Source organism: Mustela nivalis (assembly GCF_964662115.1).
Source record: "Mustela nivalis genome assembly, chromosome: 20".
NCBI classification, from domain to species: domain Eukaryota; kingdom Metazoa; phylum Chordata; class Mammalia; order Carnivora; family Mustelidae; genus Mustela; species Mustela nivalis.
In genome coordinates, this window is record NC_139039.1 from 6,877,230 (window position 1) to 6,893,674 (window position 16,445).

The 16,445-nt window shown below is 33.6% G+C and overlaps 1 protein-coding gene across 5 annotated transcripts in view; it reads right to left on the minus strand.

Annotated features, from left to right (window-relative positions):
- ADAM2 (ADAM metallopeptidase domain 2) overlaps window positions 1–16,445 on the minus strand; it is a 142,177-nt gene that overhangs the window by 51,531 nt on the left and 74,201 nt on the right. For all 5 annotated transcript variants that reach the window (XR_014306693.1, XR_014306694.1, XM_082715328.1 and 2 more), the window contains exon 11: window positions 10,646–10,782. Coding sequence is in view for 3 of the 5 variants with exons in the window: in XM_082715328.1 (XP_082571454.1) it covers window positions 10,646–10,782 (137 nt within the window). In the remaining 2 variants the exon portion in view is untranslated. The remainder of the gene's footprint in view (window positions 1–10,645; window positions 10,783–16,445) is intronic.

Here is a 16,445-nt window from a genome sequence, read left to right on the forward strand (position 1 = left end):
TGCAGGATTCTAATTACAGTGAGGTAGAGAATGCTAGAATAGATCATCTTTTGCTTAATCCATAAGCAAAACATGTGTCTAATATCTGCATTTTTTTTAGAACAAGCAATACTCATTAGAAATAAAATGAATAAAACCCTGTATTCAAATATAACTCTGGAGAAGTTATTAGAACATTTTGATTACTAATTGAAAAAGAAATACACTTCAACACATACTCTCTGTAAAGTTTGTAAAGCATGGAGATAATCAAGCAAAAATGGGAAACAGTAGGCTAAAAATAATTACTATTATTAAATAAGTCACAATGAATTTCAAAATATGTACATCTAAAATAATAAATATTCAATAAGAAATTAATAACAAAAAGGCATCTAGATGATCCACAAATATTTGAAAATCAATGGACATATTTCTATTTTTTTTAAAGATTTTATTTATTTATTTGATAGAGAGAGAGACAGCAAGAGAGGGAACACAAGCAATGGGAATGGGAGAGGGAGAAGGAGAAGCAAGTCTCTGTGGAGCACACAGAGCCCTATATGGGGCTCAATGCAGGGCTCGATGCGGGGTTTGATCCCAGGATCAGGGGATTGAGATCTGAGCTGAAGACTGAAGCTTAACCACTGAGCAACCCAGGTGTCCCCAGTTGACATACTTCTAAACCAACCTACTAGACAAAAAAAAAAAAAAAAAAAAAAGCAAGCATCACGAAGAAAATGAAAATATTTTAACCAAATAAAAAAGAAATATAAGATATCAAAATGTATGGTACTCAACTGATACTGCAGTTAGAGGGAAACATATAGCTTTAAAGGGCTTACACAAAAAGAAAGAAGGTTTAAAATTAAATATTTGCATTTTCACATTAAAAATCTAGGAGGAAAAACTAGTTTACCCCAAACTATGCATAGAATTATAAAAATAAACTGGACAAGTGACAAAAATTAATAAAATTAAAATAAAGATTTGTTTTAAAAAAATCAATTGATTTGATAAAACCCAAGTTGGATTGATTAAGAAAAAAAAAAAAGAAAAGAAAACACAAATTGTACAGAGATAAAGGAAGTAATACCAGTAGAGATTCCAGTGACTTTTAAAGAAAAATAAATGGAATTCAGGCTTGGGAAGATGCAGAGTAGGAGGACCCTAAGCTTACTTCATCCCATTTTACAACTAGACATCACTCTCGTTCCATTAATTAATCAGAGAGTGATCCAAAGACTGGCCAAATAAATTCCATGACTAAATGTAGAGAAGAAGCTATATCAGAGAGGTTAAAAAGAGCAGAAATGGTGGTCAGGAGTTGTCCATAAGAAAAGGGGAGCTTCAGGATCTCAAAAGGGAAAGTACCAGGGGGCCACATGGAGGGTAGTGGCCCCCAGAAGTTTGGCTAACCCAAACTTCTGAAGGCTCCAAGTTTTGGAGCCTGGAACTTCAGAAGTTTGGGTTAGCCAAAGAGTGAGTAATAAATGGATCCTCACCCTTAAAGAAACAGCAGCTCTCAGAGAGACAACATAGAAGTGACAATTTGCACAACAAAGAAGCAAATGAGAGGGAAATTAGTTTATACTAATTTCAGAATGTGATGAGGGACTTTTCCAGCAACAAAAGACCTGGCAGGCACCATTCTCTTCTCTTGCAATCTAGCATAAACATAGAGCCACTATGGGAGATGATACTGCACTGACACTTGCTACTTAACTTGTTAGCAGCGTTCCCTGTCTGTGAGTTCTCCGGAGGAAAAACACAGTCCAAGGCTGCCAGCCTCAGCCCTGGACTCAGTGCAAATTTTGTTAACTCCACACATGTCCTCTCCAGGTGCCCCAAGAATAGTAGCCACAAAACATATGCCATACTGGGTGTCCACTACACTGTGAGGGATCTGGCCTATGACTAGCAGCTCAGTGCAAATTTTGCTAAAATCACTGTCCCACCCTTGAGTACTCTTGCAGTCACATCCCCTCAGAGCCAGCCTGCCTGGGTCTCAATACCACCACAGAGAGCAAGCACAGCCCACAACAGGTAGAGAGCCAGTGGAGACATCTGGACTGAAAGATAAAGCAACTCAAACACAACAGCATGATGCAGGCAACACACAGAGAAGACTCCATTGAAGTGTGAGATTCTGGTGAACAGGAAACACTGCACTGCAGGACATTACAGGACCTCTTCTTCATACAGGCACTACTTTCAAGAGCAGAAGATGTAACTGTCTTTCCTAACACAGAGAAATAGACACAGAGAAGTACACAAAATGAGACAGAGAGATATGTCCCAAATGAAAAACACAACAAAATCATAGCAGGAGATCTAAGTGAAACAGATATAAGTTATATGTCTGATAGAGAATTTAAAATAATGATCATATAAGGTTATGAGCAGAAGATGTAACTGTCTTTCCTAACACAGAGAAATAGACACAGAGAAGTACACAAAATGAGACAGAGAGATATGTCCCAAATGAAAAACACAACAAAATCATAGCAGGAGATCTAAGTGAAACAGATATAAGTTATATGTCTGATAGAGAATTTAAAATAATGATCATATAAGGTTACTCATTGGACTTCAGAAAAAGTGGAGGATACCAGTGAGAACCTTGACCAACAGATACAAAATAATATATCAGAGATGAAGAACTTAATAAGTTAAAAACAAAATAGATGGAATAAATAGTAGACTACAGGAAGTAGAGGAATATATCAGCAACCTGGAAGATAGAGTAATGGAAAGCAAGCAAGCTGAACAGGTGGGAGACAAATACTGCATAATGAGAATAGACTCAGAGAACTCAATGACTCCATCAAGCATAATAACGTTATACTATAGGCATCCCAGAAGGAGAAGGGTAAAAAATAAAATGTATTTGAAGAAGTAATAGTTGAAAGCTTCACAAATCTGGGGTAGGAATCAGATCCAGATTCAGAAAGCAAAGTTTCCCTCAACAAATTCAACCAAAAGAGGTCCACACCAAGACACCTATTAATTAAAATGGTTTAAGAAAAAAGAAAAAAATAGGGATAAATAATTGTAAAGGTTGCAAGAGAAAAGAGGATGGGTACATACAAAGGACACTTCATAAGGCTAACAGCTTATTTTTCAGCAGAAACTTTGCAGGTGGGAAGAGAATGGCACAATATATTCAACGTGCTGAGAGGGAAAAATCAGCGTCCAAGAATACCCTATCCAGGGGGTCCCTGGGTGGTTCAGTGGGTTAAGCCTCTGCCTTCACTCAGGTCATGATCTCAGGGTCCTGGGATCAAGCCCCACGTCAGGCTCTCTGATCAGCAGGGAGCCTGCTTCCCCCTTCTCTCTATGCCTGTCTCTCTGCCTATCTATGATCTCTGTCTGTCAAATAAATAAATAACATATTAAAAAAAAAAAAAGAATACCCTATCCAGCAAGACTATCCTTCAGAATAGGAGAGATAAAGTGATTCCCAGACAAAGAAAAGTTAAAAGAATTGATGACCACTAAACCAGCCCTACAAGAAATCGTACAGGAGACTCTGTGAGTGGAAAACAAAAACATAAGTAAAAGTAATAAAATAGGAAGAACAAAAGCCAAAAAAAAAAATGAATTATACCTGTAAAAATCAGTCAAGAGAAGCAAAAAATAAAAAGATGTAAAATATGATACCAAATATGTAAACATGGAGGCAAGAGGAGTAAGAATGAGATCAAAATTAAGTGACTATTAGCTTAATATAGACTGCTATATGGAGAGGATGTTCTGTAAAAATTGAATAGTAGAATAGAATAGTAGAATAGAAAGAATAGTAGTCTTTCTCCAGAAATTAAAAAAAAAACAGTAATAGATTTTTAAAAATTGTTTTCTTCACTTGTATTCATCACTAAAGAAAACCAGCAAAACATGACCAAGAGAAAGAGAAGAAAGAATCAGACAAAAACAATGAGAAAACAACTAACAAAGTGGCAATAAATATATACATACCAATAATTATTTTGAATGTAAATGAACTAAATGCTGCTCCAATCAAAAGACATAAAGTGAGGGAGTATTAAAAAAAAAAATACCCTTCTATATGCTACTTACAAGAGACTCATTTCAGAACCAAAGACACCTGTAATTTAAAAGTCAGGAGCTGTTTAAATAACAGCTGTTGGCCAAGATGTGGACAAGGGGGAACCCTCCTGCACTGTTGGTGGGAAGGCAAGTAGGTACAGTCACTCTGGAAAACAGGATCCTCAAAAATTTAAAAATATACCACATCTTCTTGATCCATTCATCTGTTGATGGACATCTAGGTTCTTTCCATAGTTTGGCTATTGTGGACATTGCTGCTATAAACATTCGGGTGCACGTGCCCCTTTGGATCACTATGTTTGTATCTTTAGGCTAAATGCCCAATAGTGCAAGAACTACCCTATCATCCAGCAACATGCAAGTTAAATAACATAATATTAAACACTGAATGAGTCAATCAAGAAATCAAAGAAGAAATCAAAACTACATGGGAAAGAATGAAGGTGAAAACACAATGATCCAAAGCCTTAGACTACAGCAAAAGCAGTTGTAAGGGGGAAGTATACAGCAATGCAGGCCTACCTCAAGAAATAAGAAAAATCTCAAATAAACAACCTAACCTTAAACTTAATGAAACTGGAAAAAGGAGAACAAGTAAAACTAGCAGAAGAAAGGAAATAATTAAGATTAGAACAGGAATAAGTGATACAGAAACTTAAAAAATGAAGGAGATAGAGTAGGAGGAGAAGGAGATCAATGAAACAGGAGCTGGTTCTTTGGAAAGATCCACAAAATTTATAAACCTCTAGCCAGACTTATGAAAAAAAAAAAAAAAAAGATTCATATAGACAAAATCACAAATAATGGGAGAAATAACAACCAACACCAGAGAAATACAATTGTAGGACAATATTATGAAAAACAATACAACTGGGTTTTTTTCAAGATTTTATTCATTTATTTGACAGAGAGAGCAAGAGAGCACAAGCAGGGAGACCAGCAGAGGGAGAGGGATAAGAAGCAGGCTCTCCACTGATCATCTGGGACAAGATCCTAGGACCCTGGGATCATGACCTGAGCTGAAGACAGATGCTTAACCATCTGAGCCACCCAGGCACCCCTGAAAAGCAATACAATCATAAGAGAATATTATAAAAAACTATGTATACCGAAACATTAAACAACCCGGAAGCATGGATAAATTCCTAGAAAAGTATAAACTACCAAAGCTGAAATCGAAAGAAGCAGAAAACTTGAACAGAGCAATAACCAGGAAGATCAAATTAGTAATCAAAATACCTCCAACAAACAAAAGCCTGAGCTGTATGGCCTCACAGGCAAATTCTACCCAACACTGGAAGAAGAGTTAATATTCTTCTCAAACTATTCCTGAAAAATAGAAAATGAAAGAAAACTTCCAAATTCATTCTATGAGGCCAGCATTACCCTGATACCAAAATCAGATAAAGACTCCACTAAAAAAAGAGAAATGCATGCCAGCATCACAGAAGAAAATGGATGGGAGAAAATCTCAATAATATACTAGCAAATTAAATTTAACAGTAGATTTAAAAAGTCATTCACTACAATCAACTGGGATTTTTCCTGGTTTGCAAGGGTAATCCAATATTGACAAATCAATCAACATGATATCTCACATCAGTAAGGGAAAGGATAAAAACCTTTTAATCATTTCAGTAGACACACAAAAAAACATTTGATAAAGTACAACTTCCATTTATGATTAAAAAAAATCCCTCAGCAAAGTAGGGATAGAGGGAATATACCTCAATATGATAAAGGTCATATAAGAAAAACCCACAGTGAATATTATACTCAATTGGGGAAAACGGAGATCTTTCCCTTTAAAGTGAAGGACAAGACAAGGATGTCCATTCTTACCACCTTTATTCAACATAGTACTGGGAGTCCTACCTTCAGCAATCAACAGTAAAAAGAAATAAAAGGCATCCAAATTGGAAAAGAAGAAAACTCACTTTTTGCAGATGGCATAATACTACATATAGAAAACCTGAATGACTCCACCAAAAACTACTAAAACTGAAAAAGAATTCAGTAATGTCATAGGATAAAATCAATGTACAGAAATCTGTTGCATTTTTAGAATAAGAAAGCAGCAGAAAGAGAAATTAAGGAACTGATCCCATTTATAACCGCACCTTAAATAATTAGATACTTAGTAATAAACATAACCAGAGGTGAAAGACCTGTACTATAAAAACTATAGAACACTGATGAAAGAAAGTGAAGATGACACAAAAAAAGACATTTCCATGCTCATAGATTTGAAGAATAAATATTGTTAAAATGTACTCTCTAAGTCAATCTGTACATTTAATGCAGTTCCTATAAAAATACCAGTAACAGTTTTTTTTTTCACAGACCTAGAACAAAAAATCCTAAAAATTTTTATGGAACAACAAAAGACCCTGATTAGCCAAACAATTTTGAAGAAGAAAAGGAAAGCTGAAGGCATCACCATTCTAGACTTCAAGTTATACAAAACAATATGGTACTCGCAAAAAAATAGATACATAGAGCAATAGAACAAAATAGAAATTCAGAAATAAACCCTCAACTCTATGGTCAATTAATCAACAAAACAGGAAAGAATATCCAATGGGACAAATTCTCTTCAACAAATGGTGTTGGGAAAACTGGACAGCAATATGCAAAAGAACAAACCTGAGTCATGTTTTTCACACCATATACAAAATAAACTCAAAATGAATTAAGGATTTAAAGTTGAGACCTGAGATCATAAAAATCCCTAAAGAGAACAAAGGCTGAAATGTCTCTGATATCAGCCATAGCAACATTTTTCTAGATATGTCTGAAACAAACTAAATAAAAGCAAAAATAAACTACTGGGACTATTTCAAAATAAAATACTTCTGCAAAGCAAAGGAAATAATCAACAAAACTATAAGGCAACCTACAGAAGATAGGGATAAAAGATTTTAAATTACAGATTTGATAAAGGGTTAATATCCAAAATATATAAAGAACTTCTAAAACTCAACACCCAAAAAAGAAATAATCCAATTTAAAAATGGGCAGAAGACATGTACAGACATTTCTCTGAAAAAAACATCCAGATGGCCAACAGATATATGAAAAGATATTATACATTGCTCATTATCAAGGATATATAAATCAAAACCACAGGGAGATATCACCTCACATCTGTCGGAATGGCTAAAATAAAAAACACAAGAAACAAGTTTTGGTGGGAATGTGGAGAAAAGGAATCCTTGTGCACCATTGGTGGGAATGCAAACTGCTGCAGCCACTGAGGACAACAATATAAAGCTCCCTCAAAAAGTTTAAAATAAAGCTAACCTATGATCCATTAATCGCACTACTGGGTATTTACCCAAAAAATACAAAAACACTAACTCAAATGGATACATGCATCCCTATGTGTATAGCAGGATTATTTATAATATAAAAGTCATGGAAGCAGGCCAAGTGTCTTATCAATTGATAGATAAAGATGATGTAGTATATATACAATAAATATTATTTAGCCTTAAAAAGAACAAAATCTTGCCATTTACAATAACATGGATGGAACTAGAGTATTGTGCTAAGCAAAATAAGTCAGTCAGAAAAAGTCAATTGCCATATGATTCACTTATATGTGAATTTAAGAAACAAAACAAATGAGCAAAGGTTAAAAAAAGAAAGAGAGAGACAGAGACAAACTAAGAAATAAACTCTTAACTACAGAGAACAAACTGATGGTTACCAGAGAGGAGGTGGATTGGAGGGATGGGTGAAACAGGTGGTGGGGATTGAGAGTGCATTTGTTGTGATGGGCACTGAGTAATACATGGAATTGTTGAATCACTGTATTGTACATATGAAACAATATAATGCTGTATGTTAGCTATACTGCATTCAAAATTAAGTTAAATTTAAAAATAAATGAAGATTATAGAAACTTTATGACAAGTTAATTTCAAAGAAATACTTTTTAAATCCCAAATAAATATCCTCATATCTTAAAATTAACTATTAAACACCTTTCCAGAAAGAGAAGTCTAAGTCCATATGGCTTCACTGATTAATTACTATCAAATAATTTGTGAAGAACTAATATCAATTTTCCAGATCACTTTTAGGAAATTTTAGGATGCCTGATAATAAAACCAGTCAAAATTATTAAAAAGAGTAAACAACTAAAGACCAATGTCCTTCATAAATATACAGAGAGGCAAATATTAGAGAAGAAAAATCCAGCAACAAGTAGGGCAATACACAAAAAAGATTATTCATCATGTCCAAATGTGGTTTACCCCAGGAAAACAAGTTATTTAACAATTTCAACATATCAACTGAAAAAAGTAAAAACAACAATAACAACACACTAACTTTTTTATATGCAATGAAATCTATTCATGATGGAAATTTGGACAAAGAATAAGAAAAGTACTTCCTCAATCTGAGTGAAAGCCTCTATGAAAATCTTTCAGCTCATATATTTAATGGTGAAGGATTAAAGATTTTGCTCTTAAATTAAAAGAAAGAAAAACAGCCACACATCCCATATCATCTAACATTGCATTAAAGGTCCTAACCACCATAGTAAGGCAAAAATAAGACTTGAAAAAATATGAAGATTGAAAAAAATGTAAAACTGTATATATAATATGTGATCATATATGTATAAAGTTCTAATAAATATAAATTAAAATTCCAGAACTAAGTTTAGCAAAACTGTAGGAAACAAGTTCCATGAAATTTTATATATACTTGCTACTTGCTATGAACAGTTGGAAATTTTATAGTCTTATATATAAAGAGGTGCAATTAGAAAGAATAGTATATGCTAATCTATTTATACCTAATTTAATAATTTCCCCAAAGAAAAAAAATTGTGGAAACACAGCACTTTGAAAATTTCTAACCATGATGATAATAATTTAAGCATCTCAACAAAATAAACTCTTTCAAAATTGAGCAAAGAATACTTTGACAATATTGAGGAGAAGGTGGAGGGTCCATGGAGCTATTAATATTCAGATCTTCTAGTCCTTCTGTCATTTCCTTACCATCATAACCCTTATAATCATTGTAATCAGTATTAAAGGTAACATACCATTATTGCAAAAAACTATAGTTCAGTCAAAGATAAATCAATATTTAATAGGCAGTGTTAAACATTATTAATATGAGGTACATATACCATCATCCATCTTTACTTAGATTAAAAACAAAAGCAAAAGTAATGAACTTGATTGTAGGACATACATTTGGGACATGATACTAGGAAATAGGATTAAAGAAGGAATAGAGAAAGAGAGAATGAGGAAAAGTCAACATCTTTTATTGAGATGACAATTGTCACTCCATTCCGCTGGGACCACAGAGAAGTACAGAATATTTAATGGATTGTAGGGTAGCTTTGTTGCACTATTGGGTATTTATTGCAAATGGCAAAATTTCATTCTTTTTTTTTTTTGATAACTGAGTAATATTCTTTGTGTGTGTGTGTGTGTGTGCGTGTGTATATATATATATATATATATATATATATATATATATATATACAATATATATATATACACATAAATGCACACACGCATGCATACAATCCTCTTCTTTATCAATTCTTCATTGATGGACATTTGGGTTCTTTCCATAATTTGGCTATTGTTGATAATGCTGTTCTATAGCCCCTTCTGAGATAACTATTTCCATATAAGTCGCTGCCAAATCAAAGCCTGAGATAAAGGTTTGAGTGCAAGTATTCTTTTTTTTTTAAAGATTTTATTTATTTGATAGACAGAGATTGCAAGCAGGCAGAGAGGCAGGCAGAGAGAGGGGAGAAAGCAGGCTCCCCGCTGAGCAGAGAGCCTGATGTGAGGCCTGATCCCAGGACCCTGGAATCATGACCTGAGCTGAAAGGAGAGGCTTTAACCCACTGAGCCACCCAGGTGCCCCGAGTGCAAGTATTCTTAAGAAACAATTCCAGAAGCAGAAGTGAAGGAGTGGAGAGAATGTGATGTTATCAACTTTGTTGCTGTAGGAAATGGGTCTTGATTTTCTAAGACATATGAGAAGCAGAAAGTGGCTGTGAGAAATGTCCTTCAGAAGCACAAGAGGCTGGCTCTAATCACTTACAGGATGGTGGTTTCCCTAAATCTTCTATTTGATCCTAATTCTATGAAATCTCACCATTGTATACTCCACCAGATTCACTAGGTCTTTGAGGCAGGGTGAGGATATTGCAAAAAGGCCTTCTCTAGTAACAGAAAAAGCTGAAAAACAGCACCTCCCAATTCAGACAATGCCAAGACTTCAGGTTGAGAGGGCAAAATGGAAGAGATTCATGCAGACAAAAATCATTCTTGTAGAGTGATCACAAGCCTGTATTAGGCTTATGAAATCATGCATTAGATTATAACATCTGGCAAGTGATTTAGTGATAACTATAGAGTTAGGTCACATATGACAAAGCAAGTCCGGTATCAGATTACAAGTGACAGGGATATAGACATGAAGCATTGGGCATTGTTGGGACACAGCCTGTATTGTTTTAGCACCCTAGACTTTTTAAAACTAAATACACCAAAGTTATTTTTACATAAACTATGTATATAAAGAATATAAAAGTAAAGCATCTTACATTGCTTCTGGATTCATTACGCAGACAGTTCCTGAGCACTGGCATTTGCTAATATCATCATAAGCTATTCCCATACTAAGGCTTAGTAATTGAGCTATAACAACTGCAAGCGATTCCAGACTTATGGTTCTGGGGTGCTGGAAAAAAAAACACACACACACATACAAAAACAAAACAAACAAACAAAAAAAACCCACACTCAAATTTTAGAAGATACTTCATTTACCTGGAAAGTAATGTAATTATTAAAAATAGTCACTCAATAAAATTGAATAGAGGCTCTAATATGTTAACCACAGGTGTGCCAACCATATTTATCTAACATGTTACAGGTACCATTACCAATATAAGAAAAATATAAAAAGGGACATCTGAAATTTTACCAAGATGTAAATGCATGGTTCACTGGGTGGCATCAGGGCAAGAAAAATATTGTCCCAATAACTTGTTAATTATATATGAGAATTATTATAGTCATACTTGCATTCACAAAAGAAAATCTTTAGATACAAACATATACACAAACTATATGTGTGTCAAATTAACAGGTTATGATCATTTATAATTTAATTATTTGGGGGTAATATTTTATGTAAATTTTCCATACATTTAAAAAATCATAAATTAACCCATTAAATTAAGCTAAATAATGACTGAAATTAAAAATGCTGATTTTCCATAGTTGTTTAAACTTTATTTTTAAAACTAAAGTAACTTTATAATTTTGCTTTTTGCAAATATAGGATACTTATTATAGCACATTTTAACCATACTAAAACATAGGCAGTTTAAGAAAAATACAAAAATTACATTATCTGTTCATATAGATCTAATAGTATTTTATTAAATATACTTCAAGATTGGTTTCTAGGAATACATTTTGGTATCTTCTGTTTACCTCTCAAACCTGCACCATTTTCCACCATTTTCCACCTATTTAGCCCAGAAAGTGAAACCAATAGATTATGTTAAAGCGTTGCTTTAACCTAGATTTAATCTAAAGAGATTAACAAGCTAAGAAAAGAGTAGGACGTTTAATACCATCACTGCCAGGGTGCCTATAACTGTCTGAATCCTTGAGTGGAAGCCTCTACCTTCTGTCTGTGACTGTAGGAAAATGACATTGTCCTTTCTTTCAAGTCTGAGTGACAATTAAATTTTTTTATTGCTAGCCCTAAAGTACGGCAAAGTTCCTATATCTTGCATACACATTGATAAATGGTCCCTTTATCAAATTACCACAGTTTAATTTTCAGAGAGAGAAAGGGAGAGGGAGGAAGAGTGGAAAAGAAATAGAAGAATTCTGAAGATTCTAAATTTCAAGAATTTAAATAATTGGATGTTACAAATAATAATAGTATATTACATTTTTTCTGCAGTTACAAATTTTCCTTTTGCGGGATAAGTAGAAAAGGTCTAGCATTTTTCAATGTATCTTTACATTTGTTTCTTATTCTGTATCTGTCCCATTCCCTGTTATCTTTTACAGCTTAGTAAGATGAAAAATCCAATATTCAAAAATTCCATTTTAGTTATTTGTGTGAAAGTATTCTCCTCCCCACCCCATGCAACTGCTTCTTTATTTTCTATCTTCTTACTACCACATGTATTTTGACTTTTCCTTTCATTGTATGATAGGATCAGATACATGGTTTAGTTTTTGAGATGAAATTTCTTTATACTCTATACTTCTACTATTCAGCTCAGAATGACATTACAAAATACTACAGATTGGGATGATTTAAACAACAAAATTATTTTCTCATAGTTCAAAAGTCCAAGATCAAAGTACCAGCATCATTCGTTTCTGGTGGGGTCCTTCTACCACGGCTGCCTTCTTTTCTCACTTGGTTTTTCCACTGCGTATGTACAGATAGGTATCTCTGCTGTCTTTCTCTTTCTTTATGAAAGCCAGTTCTATTGAATTAGGGATCCACTTTTATGATCTCTTAAGTATCTCCATAAAGTGGAGTGACAAAGGGGGTTTGGGGTTCAATATATGGATTTTAGGAGGACATGACTTAGTCCATAACAGACCAGTATGAAAAATTTGAAAACGGTATGGACTAGAATATGAGAATTTCCTATAGGATATTCTTATGATTACTTCTGTTTTGAACACAAAATAATGGGAAAAAATAAGTTAAATATAACTTATAATCTAATGTTAAATATTAGTTTTTAAAAAAATATTTGAGGAAAAATGTTACAACTAAGTAGATGTTTCTTTTTGTAAATAATACCTACTTAGAACAATAGTTGTAAAATATTAACAGTAACTGACATTTATTAAGGCTTCTTAAGCACCAATCACCAGACAAAAAAGTTGGTAGACAAGGAAGTATTGATTGAGACTTCCTTACTCTGCAACATGTGATTATTCTACAAATGTGCCTGACATGCTCATAAAAACTTCTGATCTCCAATTTTAGAAATCAAGATTCTATATATGTCTTTCAGATAAAGCTTGCTAATATTGTTCAAATCTTCTAAATTTTAGTCTGAAAAATTAATTAACCAAGTATGATTTATTTGCGCTAGTAGTTTTCAGTGTTTGCTTTGTGTATTTTGAAGGTATTTAGTTGGATACATATGATTTCAGGTTTAATATATAAGGCAGATAAAATTTTGTTTCATCCTAAATAATGAATCACTTAAAATTCATATCCTTTTACCTGAAGAACATTTTGCTGTTTTATACTAATACTGATATATTAGTTTTCCTTTGGCACCATATTCTGTATTTTTATACTCATTAGGGTTAAAATTTCTGGCATTAGATAGGTAGATTGATTTGAAACATAAAAGAGAAAAAATCTGATTTTTTAATTTTTTATAGTTGAAATTAAAATATTTTAACCACTTTTGGGTATTGCCTTTTCAAAATTATTGATAACATTTTATTTTGTGTGATGTTTTCATGCTGAGTGTATAAATCTTACATACCATGATGCAGTTTTAGGTAAATATACACATACATATATATAGAATATTTATTTACACATATATATGTATTCATATATAATTTATACATATCATATGTGTATACACATATACATACATATTTATGATGTGTATGCATCACAAACCTGCTTAAGTACTACACTGTAGAAGATACAGAATGTTTTTACTACTGAGCAAGCTTTCTCCAGCAAGTTTCCGGACATTACCTCTCCACTAAATATAACTTCTTTTTTTTTTTTAAGATTTTATTTATTTATTTGATAGACAGAGATCACAAGTAGGCAGAGAGGCAGGCAGAGAAAGAGGAGGAAGCAGGGTCCCTGCTGAGCAGAGAGCCCGATGGAGGGCTGGAACCCAGGACCCTGGGATCATGACCCAGGCGCCCCATCCACTAAATGTAACTTCTAATTCTGACTTTTAACAATATAGCTTATCTTTAGCAACACTTTAGCTTTATTTTTTTAAATGGCATCATGCTCTTTTGCTCAGCCTACGGTTTTTGAGATCAATCAATTATTCAGTGTACCAATAGTTCTTTTTTTTTTTTTTTTGCTTGTATCATATGACTATACCACACATGTTTATCCAGTTCATGGATAAGAGGACTCAATATTGTTAAAATGTCAATCTTCCTCAAAGTGACCTAAGGATTCAATTAAAAAAATAATCAAAATCCAAAGTTTTTTGTTGAAATTGACAAACTGATTCTAAAACAGAAATGCAGAAAACTTAAGATACCCAAATTAGGGGTGCCTGGGTGGCTCAGTGGGTTAAGCCTCTGCTTTCAGCTCAGGTCATGATCTCAGGGTCCTGCGATTGAGCCCCACATCGGGCTCTCTGCTCAGCAGGGATCCTGCTTCCCCCCCCCTCTGCCTGCCTCTCTGCCTACTTGTGATCTCTCTCTGTCAAATAAATAAATAAAATATTTAAAAAGATACCCAAATTAGTCTGAAGAATTAGTAGGAAGGTTTATACTACCATTGTTGATAATAAATATAAAACTATAATTATTAAGATAATGGTGTTGGTGGAAGGACAGAAAGACCAATGATCATAAAAGAATCAAGAGAGAGACCAGGAATATGATGATCAGATTTATATATAACAAAGGCACCACTTTAATTCTGTGAAAGAAAAATGGCCTGTTTACTAAGTGTCATTTAGTGACTACTTACCTAATGTGAATAAATAATCCTGACCCCTAACTCACACCAAATGAGTTATTTTAATGTGGTTTATATAGACCTATAATTGAAAGGTAAAAACAAGTTTGTATTAGAAAATATAAGTGAGGGGCACCGGATGGCTCAGTGGGTTAAAGCTTCTGCCTTCAGCTCAGATCATGATCCCAGGGTCCTGGGATTGAGCCCCACATTGGGCTCTCTGCTCAGCAGGGAGCCTGCTTCCTCCTCTCTCTCTACCTGCTTCTCTGCCTACTTGTGATCTCTGTCTGTCAAATAAATAAATAAATAAAATCTTAAAAAAAAAAAAAAAGAAAACATAAGTGATTAACTTTAAGACCTTTGAGTGGACAAAAATTTCTTAAAGGTGTTAATTTTTATAACTAGTTTGTTGACAGTTTTATCTCTATTTTTGTCATAAACAGGTTCTAACTTTACCAAATGTTTTTTTCTGCACCTATTATTTCTTTTGGTATGGTAGATTATGATTGATTTTCAAATACAAAATTGACTTTGCATTCCTGGAATAATTCCTACTTGGGTTATGTTGTGTTACTCTTCTGATAAATTGCAGAATTCTTTTGCTAACATATAGTTGGCATAAATCTCAATTCATAACATAAGCAAAGAAACAGCCCCTCCTTTTATATTCTCTAGAAGAATTTGTTTTACACTGGTACTAAAACTTTTGGGACTTCTTCAAGGAGGCCCTCTGAACCTACTGTTTCTATGTGTTCATTTTGAAGTCTTAAGACTCAGTTACTCAATAGGTCAATGTTCATTCAGGTTTTCTTTCCTATTCATTTGATAGATTTTATTATTTGTGAAATTTGTTAACTTTATCCAAATCTCTTGCCATACATTAGTTGAGAATCTGCCTTGTTTTATTTTTAATATGTGTAGGATCTGTGGTGATTGTGTACTTTTATTCTCAATGAGGTATTTTTTGTTTTGTTTTTGTTTTTTTTTTTTTCAGCATAACAGTATTCATTATTCTTGCACCACACCAAGTGCTCCATGCAATCTGTGCCCTCTATAATACCCACCACCTGGTACCCCGACCTCCCACCCCACCCCTTCAAAACCCTCAGATTGTTTTTCAGAGTCCATAGTCTCTCATGGTTCACCGCCCCTTCCAATTTCCCCCAACTCCCTTCTCCTCTCTATCTCCCCATGTCCTCCATGCTATTTTTATGCTCCACAAATAAGTGAAACCATATGATAATTGCCTCTCTCTGCTTGACTTATTTCACTCAGCAAAATCTTTTCCAGTCCCATCCATGTTGCTACAAAAGTTGGGTATCCGTTTTTTTTTTTTTTTCTCAATGAGGTTTTGATAATTTATTTGCTCTTTTAGAAATAGGACACTAGTTTTGCTTGAGGTTTATCAATTTCATTTATCTTTTCAAACAAATTACTTTTGGATTTGATGATTTTCTCCATGACATACATATTTTATATTTTTCACTGATAGTATTATTTTTTATTACTTTCTCCTTTCTATAGTCTTTCAGTTTAACTTGTAACTGTTAACTTGTTTTTTTAAATTGGATTTACATCATCTGTATTCAAGCCATCTTTATTTTAATTTGTTTAATTAAAGGACACATATTTCATGGAGCACTGGGTTTTATACACAAACAATAAATCATGTA